Raw genomic sequence first — 19,524 nt, 5'->3', positions numbered from 1 at the left:
TGTCCCAAAGTAAGTGCTGCTCTTTTCTCCGACAGCCAGACGCACATCCACTCCACATAATGTTATGATGGTTCAGGCTTATTAGTAAATTGGAAAATATGTAAACTCAGCAGCATTTAGGCCCAGTTCTCTGTGCCAAAACAGGCATTTGGGTGATTCAGGACATGTCAAAATGTGAAGAAAAAAGGAAAAAAAAAAGAGAAAAGTAAATGTCTTGGGCTTCATTCATCAGTCTGATCTGGCACGGTGCGTGGTGCACCATTAACCCTGGAAATGAGGATCATCTTTCAACGAGGAAAGTAGTAAAAAAGAAAGTCAATATTAAGCACAGTTTTTACAGAGCAACTCAGTAAAAAGTTGACCTGTAAAAACACTTCCCGTGAGCACGAGCCTCTGCCGGGCTCCCTCACATCTGGGCACGGCGGGCACACAAAGAGTTGATTCAGTCAGGCCTCAGTGGTAGGTACGGCCACAAATGGAGGCAGTTTTTGATATCTGTTTTCTTGAACTTTGTGCTACCAAGACGGGCAGATTCAAGGTCAATCCATTCTGGCGTTTACCTACATCTAAACGCTGTGATACCGGGGCAAATAAGGACGAGGAATACGAACTGAAACGGTTGAACAAAGGTCTGAGGGAGCGAGATATTTGAGGGATGCCTGCTGGTGTACGTATGCATGTTATTTATTTCATGCAGTGCAGAGTGGTAATACATCATTCTGCAACACATCCTTTCAGCGGATGCATGTGACAGCGACATTTAACATGTCAGTAGTGTATCGTGCTGAGGGAGGAACGACCACAGGACTGACTCGAGTACCTGTAAGATCAAATTGTACAAACGAAGCCTATTAGACAGCTAAACTTGAGGTGTTTATAGACATATACTTGCCTCTAGTATAAAAAGGCCATACTAGAATACACTATTTCCTGTATATATACACATATTCTTGCAGTAACCAAATATAACATGGAGTCAAAATACCATCAAGTAGTCTAAGTGTCATTCCTCACCAATATTGATTGCCGTTTCCTGTTTGTCGCCTGTCAGGATCCAGATTTTGATGTCAGCCTTCATTAGAGTCTCGATGGTTTCGGGTACCTTATCTTGGAGCTTGTCCTCTATCGCTGTGGCCCCCAGGAGTTGCAGGTTCTACCCAAGAGTTAGGAAAAAAAGAAATGAGTGAAGTGAGCATTATAACGCTGCTTGGTGTTTAAAACATTTCAGAAAAAAAATCTGAATCAGTGTTGTGTCACTCAATTAGCTGTGTTTTCCCCTTCATCACCTGCTTTTCTTTAGCACAGGCTCGAGCATGTTTAGTTCAGTTCTAGCACCACTGTATGTGTACCTGTTGACCTGATCTCCTCCGCACAAGCGCAACCACTTTTCCCAGGAAACTGTGTGACTCTCACAATTGACTTCAGGCTAATGTAAGCTCATCACAGAGCCAAAGATTTGACAAGACCCAGGAGTAGAGAGGGGGCAGCAGCCAGCAGCAGCAGAAAGGCCAGGGAGGTGGTTGAAATTGTGACCCGAGACCTGCTTCCTGTTCGTCTGTAACTCTGTCCTTTCTAATCACTGGGAACCACATGGCGTGGAAAACTGTGCGTTGTACTGACAACATCTGCCAAGTCCTGATTTGTAGCCCCTATTAGTGTCCCTACGCTTGCAGGAAAGACATTTGTATCAGGATTTCACTCCAAAGCTACAGAGGAACTGGGACCAGCCCAATATTCTCCAGTGTTGGTACGTTAACAACATTTTAAAGTGTTGTAACTCTTTCAGCTGTTCTTTCTCTAATTGGAGCTGTTGGAAATGGACGGATCTGTTACATTTCCACAATAGTCTCCTGATGGAGTTCCTGGAAAATGTTGTCTAGGAACTGGTGGTTGGCCAAGCTTATGTCCAAGTGGGCCATAAATAAATCAATTTAAGCTCATAAGCTTGAAACTGATCTGCACAGCTGATAAGAAACTTCTCATTAATAGCAGAAAGCAGTTTATGTAGCATTGATGTTCTGCAGCACAATGTAAGGATAATAATCCAACCGCTAGTGTACTGAAGGATTATGTGGGGATTTCTGTAATTAATCAATAGATAAAACAACTGTACAAGCAATGGAAATCATCAATGATGACAGAAAATATCCTGTATTTCCATGATAGTGTTAATTGAAAAAGATCCAAAACATCTTATTAAAGTAGATCAAAGGAGTACATGTATATTTTACATGATCAGACTTAAAATGTATTCTTCATAATATGTAAATTTGTCAATTTAGTTGAATCAATCGCTTAAGAAATCCACTGCAACTCCATTGCGCCCCCATGTGGGGCCAGATGTTACTGCGTACAGCTTTTAGGTGTCGATGGCCCTGAGCTGCAAGGAACCCCAAACCTGGGACCAGCAGAGAAACACTCGGGTTATGAGGCAGCACACATCAGACTTTCCTCCCTGAAAGCTTTTATGTTTCGTTTATGACTGAGCACCTCCGTTTGTTTTAGGCAGTCAGGTCCAAGCATGAAAAAAGTAAAACAAAGGGAAAAAAAAAAAAAAACAGCAAGAAAATGATTTACGGCTCTGGTTTCCTTTGTTTGACTTAAACTTTCAGGTCAAACAACCCAAAAAAACACTTCTACCTGCTGGTGAAACCCTCATCTTCCATGGAAAAAAGAATTGTGAGAAATTTGAATCTTTACAGATACACATAGACTTTCTATAGAAGCCTTTCAACAATCTGATTTGTATGTAACATGTGGTTCACTGCGTCCCATGATGACAAACTCATAGCAGGATAAAGGTCACGCGAAAGGCCAGAGCAACAGAGCATCCAACAAGCACCTTCTCTATCAGCTCATAGGTCTCCTCCAGTTTCAGGGCTCTGTTCTGCAGGGAGGTGACGGCTCTGTTGTAGATCTCCAGCCAGTGCTGATACGACGACTCATGGACCTCTGCCACCGCGAAGCACAGAGTGCGCAGACCTGGAAGATCCAAAACAGAAACACAAAGTCTAGGTTAAATGTCATGACTTCTTCACTGTGCAGATGTTGAAGCTGAGCTTTCTGGCCAGAGTTAAGATAAAGATTCACTACACTTCTAAATGAGAAAAGCCTCAAGAAGTGACTCAAATAATTCTGTCAATTTTAGCCTTTACAAAACCTGAGGGTGAAAGTGTCAACACTTCAAAGACGAATAGATGCAGCATAAGTCACGCGATGCTGCACCAATGTTTCCTACTTTTATTCGTTAATGGTTTTAAGTCTTTTTAAGTTTTTAATCTCTGTCCCCATAAAAAAAAAACAAATAAAAGGAACAGTGAGTGTTTCCTCCAGACACAACCCCGTACACACCCAGGACAGACAATTAAACCAAAATGAAGATTTGATGCAACCTTTTGGTTTCTTCAGCTCTGCTGCTTTTAGAGAACTGGTATTATTTGAACACAGTTGTCATGAAATGGTCTAAACTGTAAAGAACTGGATTTAGGATGTATTATAGTGAATTTTGATTGTATTGTATTTATTTGTATTATATTGTGTTTAACTGGAACTGCATTGAAGTGTCTAGATTTCTCGTCTTAAAATGCCCTGAGATGACTTCTGTTGTGACATGACACCTTTAACATAAACCGATTTAGAAGAATTACAGAAAATGAATTATTTTAATTACATAAAGCTATAAAGCTAACATGACAACTCATGTATAGGGTATCTCCTTTACTTTGCATAAACACCACATTACCAATATGCAATGACAATACAGTATCAGATTTAACACCATTTAAGCAGAACCCTAATATTATTCCCACGCCTGTGTCTGATTTCAGTAACTGTGCTCATCTGAGCACAAATGTCGTCAAAGTCATGATTTTGGCACAAGAAACTATGAGCTCATCCATAGTTCACGTCATGTTTCAGCTCAGTTTTAACGACTGTGACTGAACATCTTCACAATCTGTCCTGAATGTTAAATTTGGCATGAAATATTCCCGATGACATCATTCTGCTGGTGTTTCACAAGGTGGCAGTATGAACCCGGGACACCAGCGCTCGTCTCTGCAGCACTTTCCTACAGGTACACTGTGTCATGCCAACACTGCTGGAAAAATGCACACATTTGAATCAACCGATTGGCAGGTGGGAGCAAAGGAGGAAAACCTCTTGGGAAGAAAAAAAACTTGCTCTGCTCCCTCTTGCAATGAAGGATCAAGCGGTGAGCAAAAATAAAGAGATGTCTCTTTTGAATCAAAGGCAGCCTCAGACAGGGGGCAGTGTTAGTCCACTCACCCTCAGTCGCAAACTGCTCCAGATGCTTTAATGTGATCTCTTTGTACCGAGAGCTGTCTGCCAGACGGTCATAGATCACCGTGTCCTGAAGGAAAACAAACATTTGCTGGTTACTGAAACCCTGAGACAAAGAGCGAAAACCTCCTGGGCTTGGATTCTGTAGGTGGGAAACGCAGGTTCCATTCATTTATTACAAGGTATATTCAGTGTTCCTATACCTGCATAGAACATGGCTTTGTTGCTTGTGAGAATTAATGTGTTTAGATAACCAAATAATATTTCATCTCAAGGCCAAGACCGATCAATAAATGCCTGATCGACGATAGCGCTGCAGCCATTCATCTAGCAGGCTCTGCAGACGTGTGCTACTGTGGACTGAAGATGGCCTGCCGGGGGTTTTTCTTGTGAAACGATGAAGCTTTTGAATGTGTCATTTTGCAGAGACGCAACACGCGTGAGAAACGGTCGTCTTCATCCTGCTGCTCCTTAAAAAGATCTCCCGACACGAGCAAAGAGGGGATGAGGGCAGACGAGCTCTCGACACTTGTGTGCGGCGAGATGATAGTGATGGGCTGTCATGCGTTGCCATGGAGAGAGACGGAAACTCACAGCTCCTTTGCAGTACAGGCGGATCTTTCCAGATGGGGTGCGCATGATGACTGACATTCTCTTCCTTGTGCTAGGAGACAAAAAGGGACGAGAGCACAAGGAGCAGGGAGACAAAGCCCCGTCATCCCATTGTTTGAGGCAACATATGACTATAAATACAGTAAATGAAGGCCCGTATCACCGCTCACTAAAAAAAAAGGTGTATAAAAGCATAATGGCACGATAAAACTGATGTAATTGTGCATTTAAAATGTGATGATAACCATTATCAAGGAAGTACCTTGTAAACTCCAGCACATGAAGCAGTTCGTACTTCTCCTCTCCTCCAAGCTAAATCAAAGAGATAAACAAGTTAAATACTTCAAACTATTTTTCCAGTTGCACAAACCAATAATGCCGTCCTCCTGCAATCAGCCTCGACAGCAGTTGAAATGTGTTCATCGGCGGCCTCCGCCGAGCCGACGGAGGAGGAATAACGAGGTAAAATTCAATTAACTTTCTTAATTGCGGAGACTTAAAAAGGTACAAGACAGAATGATTAAGTTGACGCTAAGAGCTCTAAAATGTCTAATAAAGATAAAGAAATAGGACAAACATCTAGGAGACGAGATGTTCTGACCTCAGATTAGGAAGCATTAAAACGGTTTTCTTGTTTCTGCCTCCGGGTCTTCGAGTGCAATCATCAGGTTAACCAATTAAGCTAACAACAGGATGGGTGACCCGGGGCTCGGAGAGGACACACCGCCTCGGCTCGGAATATAAACACAACACTTACTTTATTCCTGTGGCCTCAGTGAATACGGGATGATTCGTTTAGTTTGATATCATGGACTGTTTTTAAACAAATGAGCCAAATAACATAAATTGGACACATCAACTAGCTGTCAACAGCTATTCCACAGATTATTTACAAAAGAAAACTAACAGAAACAGAGAAACGCATCACAGGTAACTTTGTTTAAAATAAATCCTCTAACCATTTTAAAACAACACGCTTTCTTAATCCAAAAAAGGAGATGGTTCATGAGAAGAAACCATGAATTTTTCTTTTTATGGGGTTATTTGCTCGATTCCCTGGAGTCTCCACGGATACTTCTGTTGACAGATTTAACCTAACTTTTATTATTTCTTCATCTAATAGCTTTGAATAGAGCCAGAGTAGTTAGGCACTTGAGTCAGGTGTGACCTATGCTACGCTGGCACCCGTCCTCCTGTGAAAGGTCAACCGTTCCTCTCCTGGTCACATGCAACAGCACATGATATATTTACATTTATGTCCACTGCTACAGGGCATGATTTACTTTTGTTAGTTTTGACTTATAGCCTTGTAAGTTTCAGTGTTTTCTTTTCTGAGCTAACCAGACCATCACTGGCAGTAATAGAGCTGAAGCAGATCCATTCATCCAATGAGTCTCGTCTTACCATTTCCACGATGACGCTGTCTGGGGTCCGTCCAGAAAACACAAAGCCCAGGTTCAGTGCTGCTCTCACCAGCGCTCCTTCATCTGGGAAGCGAAGAAACACAAACTCACAATGTAACAAATGTCACTCAACCGCACAAGTACGCGGCCAAACGCCAAGCTGTCCGCAGCAGAACCAGATTACAGATTACAGAACAAGAATTTAGATCATTCTGATTCTGATGGGGACAGACTGGAGACGATGGAGCTGGCTTTGCCTGCTTGAAAAGCCACGGGGCAGACGGAGCTTACCGTTTGGGTTTGTCTCATTTTTCAGCTAATTCAACAAACTTTCCCTTTGTAGCATTTCCCTGCACAACTTCAATCTCCAAATTCCAATAAGATGATCATAGTAGTTGTCCGCTTTAAGGAAAATAAAGCCATCTCCCTTTTTTAAACTCTAAATGTACATGTAGATAAAAAGCAGAAGCAAAGTGTTCATTGCCCACCTTTATCAAACCAGATCTTTCTCATGTCTATACTGTCTATACTTTTTACCTATCCTAAGTCCCTTTTGTACAGACTCACCCGGCACTTTAAAACCTCATTTTGTACATTTCTGGTCTACATTTTATTTTACTGTTTATACTTTTTATTGTTTATACATTTCATTTTATTTTATCTCTTATATATTTGTTTTTATATTTGTATTGTGTTGCACCAATCCCCAAAACAAATTCCTTGTGTGAAAACTTGGCAATAAACCCCTTTTCTGATTCTGATTTCTGATTCTCATGTCACGAGAACCTCTTATTTCTTCATATCTGGACCATAGTTTTGCACATTTAATACTGAGCTTATTGGAGTTTCCCTCTATCTTTCTCTTTTTGGGAATTTACATTTAGCAACTAGAGAAAACCACCCTTTCAAAACACAAAATGCACCCTTGTTTTGAGCGTTTCTTTAGGCAGTTTTTCCTTTTACCTAAGGTTTGCCATGCTGGTGATTTTCTTGAGTTGAAAAGAACCAAGTTCCAGGGCATTTTTTTTGTCTTGACTGACAGCTGTCTCAGTCCATTACCCCGAACTGTGAATGTGACGGACACGGCGATCAAAGTGAGGCTTGAAGAGCACCATTGTGACATCCACCATGCAGTTTGTCAACAGATTTGATTTTACAACACGATTCCTGGACTTTCTCGTGCTCTTCTGATTACATAAACGAGCTCATGAAACGCTGGGGCCCGGAGGCGATGATGGCGCCGCGTTCCATTTGCTCGGGCACAGAGGTCATTAGCTATTAGACGGAAAATTAAATATTGCAACACAGAGTTTTTTCAAGGGCAGCATCATTTCTGCAAAGCACTTAAAATCAGGTTCAGTAGTCTACAGTGTGCAGCTGCAGAGCTGCGATATTACACCACTTCTGTGCAATTAAAGTGTCACCACCATGTGAGAACACTGCAGTTAACAGTTTGCGTAATTTTGACACTCTTGCCACCTAGAGATAGCAAGCTTTGCAAGGGCTAATTCTTTTCTATTTTTAACCTCAGTAGAAGCGCGTGTTTGGAGAAGTACTGAGCTTATATCGCACCACTGTGTCCTCCAGCTAGTCCCAGTTTACAGGCCTAACTGGCTGCTTGTTTGTGCTGTTTGCTGGACTCTGATGGTGAACTTGTGAAGCTTGCTAAACTTGAGTTTGGATATATTGTACATTGTATAGAGGAATCGGATAGCTAAACTGCTAAATTCCACAATTGTCAAAAAAGCATTTCGTAGTGTAAGATGAGAAGAAAACAAGAAGACATTCCTGACAGTGTCTGGTGGCTAAAGAGAAAACCAAAGCCTGAACATAGTCTGACGAACGGTTACATGACACCAGGGCACATCTGTGAGCATACACCCCACAGAGGGATGATTATAGAGCAGTGTACTTTATACGTGTGAGGCATATTCCAGTAAAAGATGTGTCACCTGGAGATGCTGCTTGGTAGGTGATTTTCCCATCCACGCGCTCGGGAACTGCAGTGTGGCAGATGGCCATCATGGTCATGAAGTCCATGATAACAGCAGCTGTAGGCTGCAGAAAGTGGAAAAAGGGCAGTTTGAATTGTAATTTTCTTTAAAAAAAAAAAACACACACAAAAAAACACACATGTAACAGAAGGGGGGGCAACTTGAAAGACCTTGATGAAAAGAACAAGGCCAGAGAGTCAGTCAGGCTGATCAACCTGTGTGACTCACACGACCTCCTACAGCCACCGAGCATGCACTCAAATTTACAGTCTTAATACATTTGTCACGTGAAATTCACGTGAGAACTTTTCTAAAAAAGTTTAAAATGCACATCTATATTGTTAACCGCATTAGGACAGTATTTGTTTATTTGTTTATTTAAAGGATCCCCATTAGCTGATGTCGCAACATCAGCTATTCTTCCTGGGGTCCCCAATGCAATTTTAAAAGAACATACATAGTCCATACATACACACATATATCGCAGTTACGGATCACCGTAACACCGAGTCATAATACACACTAACAGCAAACTTTAAGTCTAAAATACATTAGTGGTGAAAAAAAAAAAAAAAAAAAGGAATCGTACAGTCATTCCAATACCACGAAGTATAACCCACAAATACATTTCTGTAATAAATTATAGCATGTGATATATTTGTTACTCATTGAATTTTATGTAAAAAGTCTTTAGCTACCTTTTTAAAACTGTATTTTGATGTAATATTTTTGATGTTATAAGGTAATGCGTTCCATCCTGTGATAGCTCTGTATAAAACAGTGTGTTTTAAAAAGTTTGTTCTTGGCTTAGGTGCCAGTAAATGATCGTAACATGATTGTCTGGTTGGATATTTATTGACGTTTCTATTGAGCACTATCTGATCTGCGAAATATTGTGGTTTTTTACTATTAATCAACTTCCTCATGAAAGTAGACTACTACAGTAGACTACAAGCATGTACGGTTTCTACATTTACCTGCACAGACAACAATCTCCGCTCAGTGCGGCTCAAGTCTCACGTTTGGCGTCTAGAAACAGCAGGATATCGCCATTCTTATCCATTTCCTTTTTCCATTGCATGCTGATAAAGTCTGGAGCCATTTATCAGCTTTTTGATAATAGACGGAAATAAAAGATAAATAAAAAGCTGCAACTTAAAACTCAAACCTCACTGATGTGTTGATTTAGGGGAAAAATGAACTACAGATACAATCACATTTACAGGATTTTCCTTTGTTATTGCATCTTTTCCCGATTCACAGATTCCTTTAAAGACACATTATATTACAGTCTTAAAACTAAAAGTGTTCAGCTATTTTTAAACACTATGTACTCTTAATATTGTGCCTGAAACACATCTGACATGATCATATGATCACACTATTCCTCCCCGCTAGACTGGGGATTGAAACTACTGACACATATTTACTCACTTTGCCTCAGTTAATGGAAAAAAGGCATAACCTACATACTGAGGGCATTTCACATTAATGAAGGGAACAGTATGACTAACTTGCTGCAGGCTGGACTCAGACAAGCATCTGCTGAGGCTCCTGTCTGAGGCTAAAGGACCACCAGTTCGGAGTCAGTGACTGCAGCTCTGGCAGTAATGTCAACAGCCTGCAGGTCTGCAGAAGGCCTGAATAACGCAGCTGTGGTCCCCACTGTGGCCTGGCAACAAACATTTGTTGGGAATAGTTTAATATCAAACTGTGCTCACTCGCATTCATACTGTCCCTGTTTACTATCAAGCAACAGCTTTCAAGAATCTGTACTAACAGTGGGAACACACAGCAGCTCCTGCAACGAGAATCAACAAGACTAGTAATAAATAGGCAATATATGTAGTTCATGTGCAGTTTTCTGTGAGAGCTTTGACAAGAAAACAAAGGAGAAAATACACGACAGGGCAGGAAGTTAAATCGAAGGGTGGGTTGTAAATGAAAACACAGCGTCCATTACAGGCCGCGTGGCTGCGGGAGTCCCCTCCGTCTCCTAACGGCATGCTAATCTAGTCCGGGTTGACAGGTATCCTCTGAAGGGCATGTCAGCCAGTATGGATTTGAGAATGTGAGCGTGCTCGATTTAGAGCTCAAGAACGAGGACGTGCCATACAAAGAAACAGTCCTGCCAATAATCACACATTTAAAAAAAAAAAAAAAAAAAAAAAAAAAAAAAAAAAACTGTGTTTCTTCTATTTTTAAAGGTTTAATCATTTGGATATTATGTGTTAACTAGTGAGGTCTATGTGGTGGCAGGGATTTTGTTTTCTTTTAACACTTTGATAGCCCTTTATTAGCGCTGCTTTTCTTTATTTCAAACCAAAAACAAAGAGGGATGAAATTCAGCAAGCACGTTAACACATTTCCAGGGTATCAATGTCTGTTTAATTTTATGCATTTCATATAAGAACAATCACAAATGCGTGTGTGAGATGTTCAGGATGGTGTTAACCCTGGCAGAGCCCAACGCCATGCTGAGCTTTGCTTTGATGGCACAATTAGATGTGACAACTAATAGCATGGTGCACATGGTGCCAGCCACCCGCTCTCACCCCCCACCGCTGAGCCCTGGGTGGATGACGTCAGGGCAGCAGTGACGGACAGACATCACTTCAGACATGGTCAGTGTGGAAAAAGTTGAAGGGGTCACACCAAAATGAAGCGGGGAGTCTGAGCATGCCGGAGAGTAAACACACCCCGAGGAAGGCCGCTGAAACTCCGCGGGCTGGGAACTCGTCCAGAGATCAGGAAAAGCACCAGAGGGGATATTTATTTTTGTCAGGACTGTTATACCCCCCCCCCCTCTCCTCTCCTCTCCTCCGCTTTGTCACCTCCCTCAACACTGCATTAACATTACTTCTACAAACAGCCTGCAGCCGTGCAAAATTGTTCTTGCTATTGAGGATTAGCGATGATTTAGTAAGAAGCCTCCCGGCCTTTAAGTGTTTGCAGTGAGAACATCAGGCTTAACTGCAATTCTTCCTTAGATTAGCAACTACAACATCGAATGAAATATTGATGAGGGTTCACGTGAACTTTAGTTTAAAAGTTAAAGATGTTAGGTAAAATGATGCTACATTTAAAAGGAAGATCCAACAGTTTGAAACAAAAAAAAAATGTCTTCACTTTTATCTGAGAGTTGGGCTACATCCACACGGAGACGTTCTCTGTAAAGACGGAGATGTGTCAGTAAACGTGCGCATCCACATGAATGCATTCAATAGGGTTGATACATGCCAGGCCTGTTAGTGGCGCTGCGATGCGATGACGGAAACAAGCGAACACGGCCGGAGAAACATCGGGGATCTCTAAAATGGAGAAAACGGCGGCGAGTACAAGTGGCGTCCATGACCTTAGCGTTTCTGAAGAGTTGCGGAGAGCCAGTTACAAGGGAGCCACGTAAACGCTGCCTTCAAATCTTTCCAGTCTGGAGCCTGATTTCAGAAACGAACGCTTCGTATGGATGATGCGCTGGTGCTATTAAATCATTTTAAGTTGAAGCCTGAGCTCGTCTGTGTGTGGATGGGGCCTTTGTTAGAAACTTTAAATCCCTCTCATGCGATTGGGGACTAACAATCAGTAAGTGCAGTTGTACAAAAAGTCTCAAAACATAAATAAATAAAATAAAAAGCTCTCCTGGCACATCTAACGACCCGTTTAATCTATCCATAAAAAAAGTCCCAGCTGCTTTCTCATACACTCGTTTATTTATTTAAAAGGTTCAGTGTGCAGTGTTTTGACACGCAGCTGCAAAGTTGTGCACCGAGACGGAAAGACTTTCAGCATCTTTACACGTACTATGATTTGAACCACAAAAAAAAGCATTTAATTCAGTAAACCTGGATGTAAGTCTTTTAAAACTATTTCATTTAATATGTGCAGATCAATAAATATGTAAATGAGTCTCCATCTTCATTAATTATTTGCCAGCGCCATCTCACTATGCTCGAATATTTAGTTTTATAATATTAAATAACTGTTGTTGTTGTTGTTAGAGATGCCTCATTTCTGTTGCCAACTTTAAGAAGTCTGAGTTGGATAATAGTTAACCAGAAAACATTTAGTTAGAGGGTTCCGGGCGAGAAAAAACAGTTCTGAGTTGCACCAACTCTGGTAACTGACGAAACCGATGTTTGCAGTGACATAATGACGTGGCTCCTTTTAGTACCCGAGCTATGAAAAAACTAACCGGTTCTCAGCTGGTTGGCAAGTTGAACCAGCACTGGTCCAGAACCAGCCCTGGAACCGGTTTGGTGGAAAAGGGGTAACACTGGCTCATACAAGCACTAGATTGTTGAGTACTATTCCAAATCAACCATTAATAAAGTATTACGGCGACGCTGCAAGAGATTACAACCACGCTTCTGAAACCACAGACGCCGGTTAGTAATTAGCTGTGGAAGACGGGCCCTTAATATGAAGCTGCAGCAGACTTTAGACAAACTCAATGTGTGGAGAGATGCTGCTGTCATAACAAAACAAACATCACAGTGGGATTGCTACTTTCCCTGGGCAGCAATACTTCATGTAATTAAATGTGACATCCTGCCTCCTCCACTCTGTTCTTCAGCTGAGTGACTCACGAGCCAATCAATCAAAGCCTTCACTCGGCTCATGAGTGCAGATGGTCATAACTGCTCCTCTTAAGTCCTATAAAAGGATGACAAATGCTGTGAATGTGCGTATTTTAAGAGATTGTTGACTTGATCCCCTGTGGTATGAGTTCCTCATTGAGGCTAGTGTGCGCCTCGTCAGAATGAGCTGATATGAGTGTTTACTATTCATCGTTTATAGTGATGTGGAAAGAACAACTATGCCTCTTCCGGGTAAGGTATGCAATACTAAGTTAACTGGTGTCTAAATTAGTTTCAACGTGATATAGAGCGTTGCAGGACAATAGGCATTACACGAAACATGATGGCCTTTTCATTTCTAAGACAACGTACAAGCCAAAACACTCCAGCAAGAAATGAAAAGAAGACATTACGCAACCAGACACGATTAGACTGAAAATCCATCTTAATTTGTCTTAAGCAGACGCAGTAACTGCAAGCAGGCAACGGGGATCCCTGCCATTACTTACGTGATTACTTTGGAGGTTTTCCAGTAAGCTCGGGTCATTAAATCCGGCCTCATCTGATGACTGTGTGCTGTGCCTGGAACGGAAACATGGAGATGTTAGAGGACCAGAACAAACCTGATAGTTAGCCCAGCGGGACAATACCCTTTACAGGTAAACAACTGGGTACCTTGCATCATGATCAAAGCAACTTCTGACAACAAGAGATCTAACGCGGTTACATTAAAGCCCTTTCTAACTTTAAGAGGGTTTCGACAGTTTCTAAATAAAATAAGATTGAAAAAAGTGTCTTTTAGAAACAGAAAGACATAATTTGTTGTTATAGTCTTTTGAAGTCTACATAAAACTTAAGTATGAATTGCTGCCTTGCAACTTGGCAGGCTTGTTTGAGTATTTAATCAAACACGTGCACCTCTAAGTAAAATCATCATCATCATCATCATGAAGTAATTTGCTTTTATTTTCCTAATCAAAGAAATAACCATAACAATCACTTGGCCAGAACACTTCTTTTTTTTTTTTTTTTTTTGCCACAATCTCATGTAATTTCTCCCCCAGAACATCTTTGGCCACAAACAAAACAAAACAAGTGGTGTTCATACACAGGTCTGGCTCCATAAACAGGGAGGAACCTGAAACATGCATTCATAGTACGCCACCTCTGGCTGCAAAAGGTACTTTAAACTGTATAGTAGTATTATCTCAATACCCAGATGTCTCAAAATGTTAATTACACATTCTGTGCCGTGTGTCAAAAGTACTGATATCTGTTTCAAGTACTATCATAGCAGAATGGAAATGCTGGTCCCTTCGGCTTCAGGAGAGTGATGTACAGTGTCACTATGCTGACGGAAGCAGATCACACACAAAACAACTCAAATGTGCTCCAATACACCACAGAACCATCCACACATTTTTGTATGTTATAGCATATTATACTTCAATAATTCCCTTAAATAATACAGATTGTTGCCTCTTTGCTCAGGATATATATATATATATATATATATATATATATATATATATATATATATATATATATATACACACACACATATATATATATACTGTATATACACACACATATACATATATATATTAGGGCTGTTCGATTTTGCCCAAAAATAAAATCTCGATTTTTTTCTCTCAAAATCCGATTTTCGATTACGATTACGATTATTTTGTGAATTGACAAAAGGCAAAGAAATGATTTCATATATGCTGTTTTTTTATTGAACATTTGCCCCATTGGGCTTTAAGTGCAAACTTTGCTCTTATTAAACCAAAAATGAATGAATAAAGTGCAAAACTCTGCAAAATAAGTTGAAAAAAAGTTTTAAAAAATATAATAAAATATAAAGTTTTATCTTTGAAAAAAAAAAATCAGCACTTGCAAACATACAGTAAGTTATATTTCCAATTAAATAAAACAAGACATTTTCTAATCTAATAAGGTCTTTGCATGCTAAATAATAATGCAACCCATGAAGGAGGTAGAGGTGTGTAATGTCAGTCACACATTTGCTATTCACATTAGCAAGTTTTTTGCAAGGAACACGAGCCGGTCTACGGCAGCTTGAGGGATGCCCGGTGGCTTTTACAACGCCCCCTCCTACACTAAAGAGCCTCTCCAATGGGGCACTTGTCGCAGGTATTTCCATCAATCATTAATATGGTATCAATCATTAATATGTGTGCAGACAAGGTAAAAAATAAATAAATAAAAAAAAAAAAAAAGTGAAAAATCGATTTTACGAGTTTCACGTTTTAACATCGTTCTAATTACATAATCGCGATTACGATTTAAAATCGATTCATCGAACAGCCCTAATATATATATATATATATATACACATACATACATACACACACACACACACACACACACACACACACACACACACACACACACACACACACACACACACACACACACACACACACACACACACACACACACACACACACACACACACACACACACACATATATTGAGCTGCTAAAGAAGACCATATTCCTTAAGCACCAGTTAAAATAAAAGCACCAAGAAACAACCATGCTGGGCACATAACGGAAAAACAATTAATGCTTCACAGACAACAGAAAGTCGTTGGAAAACTGGAAAAGAAACTTCATTTGAGATTTCATACTATTCTTTAATAAAAGAAAATGTGTGGTGGTGTACGGCAGTGGTTCTCTGCGTGGCCCTCGGCCACTCGGCTGTCCGCGAGGAATCGATCTGATAACAGAGTCCTGTAGATCAGGCAGAGTTGGCAGCAGCCTTGCTCACGACACCGGGGTTTGATATACAAGTCTTACTGAGGTTTCCATTATAACCCATAAGTCTTTCTCCCTTACTTTGGAGGGAAGTAAATAAATAAAGGAGAAAAAAAGAGAATAAAAGAGAAAGGCTGGAATCAATATTGTGCTATAACCACACAGATGTGCTGAGGGCTTGGGAAATTAATAACAGAGGTCTTGTTTTGATATTTCATATAGATGGCAAACTTTTCCCTCCATCAATATACATTTTACAAAGTTTCAACAATGTAATTTCAGGCCATGTCAAAGTAAACTTATATATTCACTAAAAGATGTGATTTAAAAAATAAACAACAACCTCACAGTGCTATAATTATACTGTGACTCTGGTAAAGGCAGGGAAGTTGTGAGCCTTTTCCACATCATCAGGATCACAGCTCGCCCAGACCTTTATCTTGATGAAATTTGTGAGGCGCGAGACTGGGCGAGAGGGATGGTAAATTATTGATTATTTGCAAGCACACAGAGCTCCGATTGCTATGGGAACAAGGGTGCAGGCTGTTGGCGGTCAATAACCGGGGACCAGTTCCAGATCAAACCAATGACACAGTCTATCGACCCATTTAGGTTCATATGAATTAGAAATAAAAATGAACATGTCTCAAGTCTAAGATTTTATGTCATTTCATATTCATAAGATGACAAATTACACCTGAACATTTCAGCTGTTCCTGCCCATCTGACATATTAAGGTTCCAAACTAGGAATGGGCGATATTTTACCGTTCATGATAAACCGTCAAAAAAATTCCTCACGGTAAGAATTTGTCATCTCGCGGTAAAAACAATAAATTCCCGTTGATGATGTTTTTGTGTAAAGCTGATTTATGGTTCTGCGTTAAATCCACGCACAACGTACGTGAAAGAAGGAAGGAAGGAAGGAAGGAAGGAAGGAAGGAAGGAAGGAAGGAAGGAAGGAAGGAAGGAAGGAAGGAAGGAAGGAAGGAAGGAAGGAAGGAAGGAAGGAAGGAAGGAAGGAAGGAAGGAAGGAAGGAGAGAGCAGGAGGAAAGAAGGAAGGAAGGGAAAAAAGAAGGAAGGAAGGAAGGAAGGGAGAAAAGAGGAAGGGAAGAAGGAAGGAGAGAGCAGGAGGAAAGACAGAAGGAAGGGAAAAAAGAAGGAAGGAAGGAAGGAAGGAAGGAAGGAAGGAAGGAAGGAAGGAAGGAAGGAAGGAAAGGGGAGAAGGAAGGAAGGAAAGGGGAGAAGGAAGGGAGAGAGCAGGAGGAAAGAAGGAAGGAAGGAAGGAAGGAAGGAAGGAAGAAAGGAAGGAAGGAAGGAAGGAAGGAAGGAAGGAAGGAAGGAAGGAAGGAAGGAAGGAAGGAAGGAAGGAAGGAAGGAAGGAAGGAAGGAGATAGCAGGAGGAAAGATGGAAGGAAGGGAAAAAAGAAGGAAGGAAGGAAGGAAAGGGGAGAAGGAAGGGAGAGAGCAGGAGGAAAGAAGGAAGGAAGGGAAAAAAGAAGGAAGGAAAGAAGGAAGGAAGGAAGTTAAAAAGATGGAGTTGAATTGGTATTTTTTTTTTATCGTCATTTTTATCGTTATCGGGATAAATGCCAGAAATGATCGTGATACATTTTTTAGTCCATACCGCCCATCCCTATTCCAAACAAGCTAATTCAATAAGGAAGAGGTATGCTTTCCGGGAAGATGGAAACTTTTTTTTATAGAGTAGCAACACTTTGAGACAACACACATCATCAAACAGAGTTCATTTCCAACATGCAGAAGGGATAAGACACATGCATGCTGCAAATCTCAACACTGAAGCACACAGCTCTCAGAAATATGATGTTTTAGAGACAGTAACAGATGAGTCGATACCATCTTCTAGTTAGTTTGATGTTAATGGAGAATGAGCTGCTCAGCTTCAGCCTCAACACAACATACAGTGACTGCTGAAAGGCTCTTTTCCTCAAACCTGCAGACGAGCCCATGCTTACAGAACTGCAACACTAAAACTGATGATCCTGCAGTATTATTGTGATCAAGTACAGAGCTACAACATTCACAATAAATACTTGACCATTTGTTTAAGAAAGTCTTCTCATATCAGCGATTCAAGAACCACAGTCACAAGTCTCAAGAGTATTACGCACACGAAAGAAGAAAGAGGAGAAACACACACAGAGTGAGGTCTTGTATTGTGTTCAAAGTCACGTTTTGCACAAGGCGATGCAGCACTAATACATCACAAAAGCAGAGAAAACGACCATCATTTCACACCCATTATCTTACCAGTCCTCCTCTGCAAAACTACCATCCTCAGCCTCCAGGACGTGACTGTTGGAGCGAAGGTGAAAACAAAAAGGATCTTGTTGACAAAGCCTTTCATGAACATGTTCTCTGAACAGGAGTGGAGCTAAAATGGATAATTTATGTGGAGGTTACGGTATGATAGGGTAGACGCAGGGGGATTTAAGCAGGCCTCCTGATCATTTATTGCTCTTCAGTTACCGATGATTTAAGAGCTGCATAGCACCTGAACTGAAACTTAAGTTTAGCTTCCTACGAAGACAGGAAAAGCAGAACCACCTACTCTCCAGAAAATGGAGAAATGCTGCATCTGTGCGGCTCTTTTAAGGTCACCAGTCCATCACAGATTAAGCAGTGAAACACATTTGCACGCTCACAGTCTCTCTGTCAGTTAATCTTGACTCACCAATCAACCTAACGCGTTTGTTTTTGGACTGTGGGAGGAAGCTAGAGCGCCCACAGAAAACCCACACAGACACAGTGAGAAAATGCTCCACACAGAAAACACACACGATTCACTCTGGGAACTGGGTCTTGCTTTAAGACACCAGTAAAAAAACACCTATATTATGGATTAATTAAAGGAGGATACATCATCTTAACATCATTTTTAACCTAAAGTCTACCTGTACTATCCACCCCGTCATTCTGTTTTAACCCATTTGTGCACTACTATATTTAAATACCTCAGTAAATTAAATTACTAAATCACTGAGCAACTATGATATTAATCCTCATGTACCTTTCAACTCTAAACAAGCATTGGTAAGTTTGCAGCCGTAGCTAATCGTGGGTCTGCAAATACTCTCTGCAGGTTATAACCACAGATGTGTCAATGAATAAGAAATGATTCATGTTCGAAGCTACATGCGGTGAGAAAGCTTTGGAGAGCGATTAACCACATGATTCTAATATCTTAACTGAGGTGCAGGGCTCATCAACAGTATCAAATGAGCGCTGCTAAATATTACAGTTTCCTATTTGACTGTGAGAAGGCAGAAGAGCAAAAAGCTCATTTGTATGACATCACTTTCAGTATCAGACTTATCCATCAACTTTTACTCCAACGTCATTTAAAATGGCAAACCTGCTTCATAGAATATTAAAATCCAAACCTCATTTGTTGTGCGTTCTGACATTCTGAAAGAAATATGTTAACTCTCGTCTCAACACGTAACACGCGATGGGGGTTCTGAGAGCCTCTGTAGCCTGACAGCGTCGCTCCTTCAGATTTGGTCTCCAAGCAAATGGAATTAATTAATGTCTACACCCTTGGGGATGGTTTTATTAATTACAGCAGCACTTAATTTGTAGTGAGGAACACATGCAGGCAGCAGTGTCGTGGGGGGGGGGGCTTTTTGCGTGTGCTGGCACCAAATTAAAAGTCACGCTTTTCAGTAATAACTAAGCACATGCTTGTAAATTCATTTTAATACATGCATGTTTTATCTTGGCGTTTACTCCAAAGAGCTTATTTTTCAGTAAAGTAGAAACAACTGCACTCTAATGGATATAAAAAAAAACAACTAGATTAATTATCTGAAGCATATTAATCCCAGAA

At 40.7% G+C, this 19,524-nt stretch overlaps 1 protein-coding gene across 4 annotated transcripts in view; it reads right to left on the bottom strand.

Annotated features, from left to right (window-relative positions):
* The window catches only part of atp8a1 (ATPase phospholipid transporting 8A1), a 112,217-nt gene that overhangs the window by 40,828 nt on the left and 51,865 nt on the right, over nt 1-19,524 (bottom strand). For 3 of the 4 annotated variants that reach the window (XR_009782884.1, XM_061724921.1, XM_061724919.1), the window contains exons 15-23: nt 17,946-17,990; nt 13,398-13,470; nt 8,270-8,375; nt 6,319-6,401; nt 5,177-5,226; nt 4,897-4,966; nt 4,288-4,372; nt 2,843-2,982; nt 1,015-1,153 (exon numbers count right to left, since the gene is read on the bottom strand). Coding sequence is in view for 3 of the 4 variants with exons in the window: in XM_061724921.1 (XP_061580905.1) it covers nt 1,015-1,153; nt 2,843-2,982; nt 4,288-4,372; nt 4,897-4,966; nt 5,177-5,226; nt 6,319-6,401; nt 8,270-8,375; nt 13,398-13,470; nt 17,946-17,990 (791 nt within the window). In the remaining variant the exon portion in view is untranslated. The remainder of the gene's footprint in view (nt 1-1,014; nt 1,154-2,842; nt 2,983-4,287; nt 4,373-4,896; nt 4,967-5,176; nt 5,227-6,318; nt 6,402-8,269; nt 8,376-13,397; nt 13,471-17,945; nt 17,991-19,524) is intronic. The other variant, XM_061724920.1, reaches the window with a different exon arrangement.

The sequence above is a fragment of the Cololabis saira genome, chromosome 7 (assembly GCF_033807715.1).
Source record: "Cololabis saira isolate AMF1-May2022 chromosome 7, fColSai1.1, whole genome shotgun sequence".
NCBI lineage: Eukaryota > Metazoa > Chordata > Actinopteri > Beloniformes > Belonidae > Cololabis > Cololabis saira.
The sequence above is the reverse complement of the archived record's forward strand: the minus strand, read 5'-3'. Positions and strand labels throughout refer to the sequence as shown.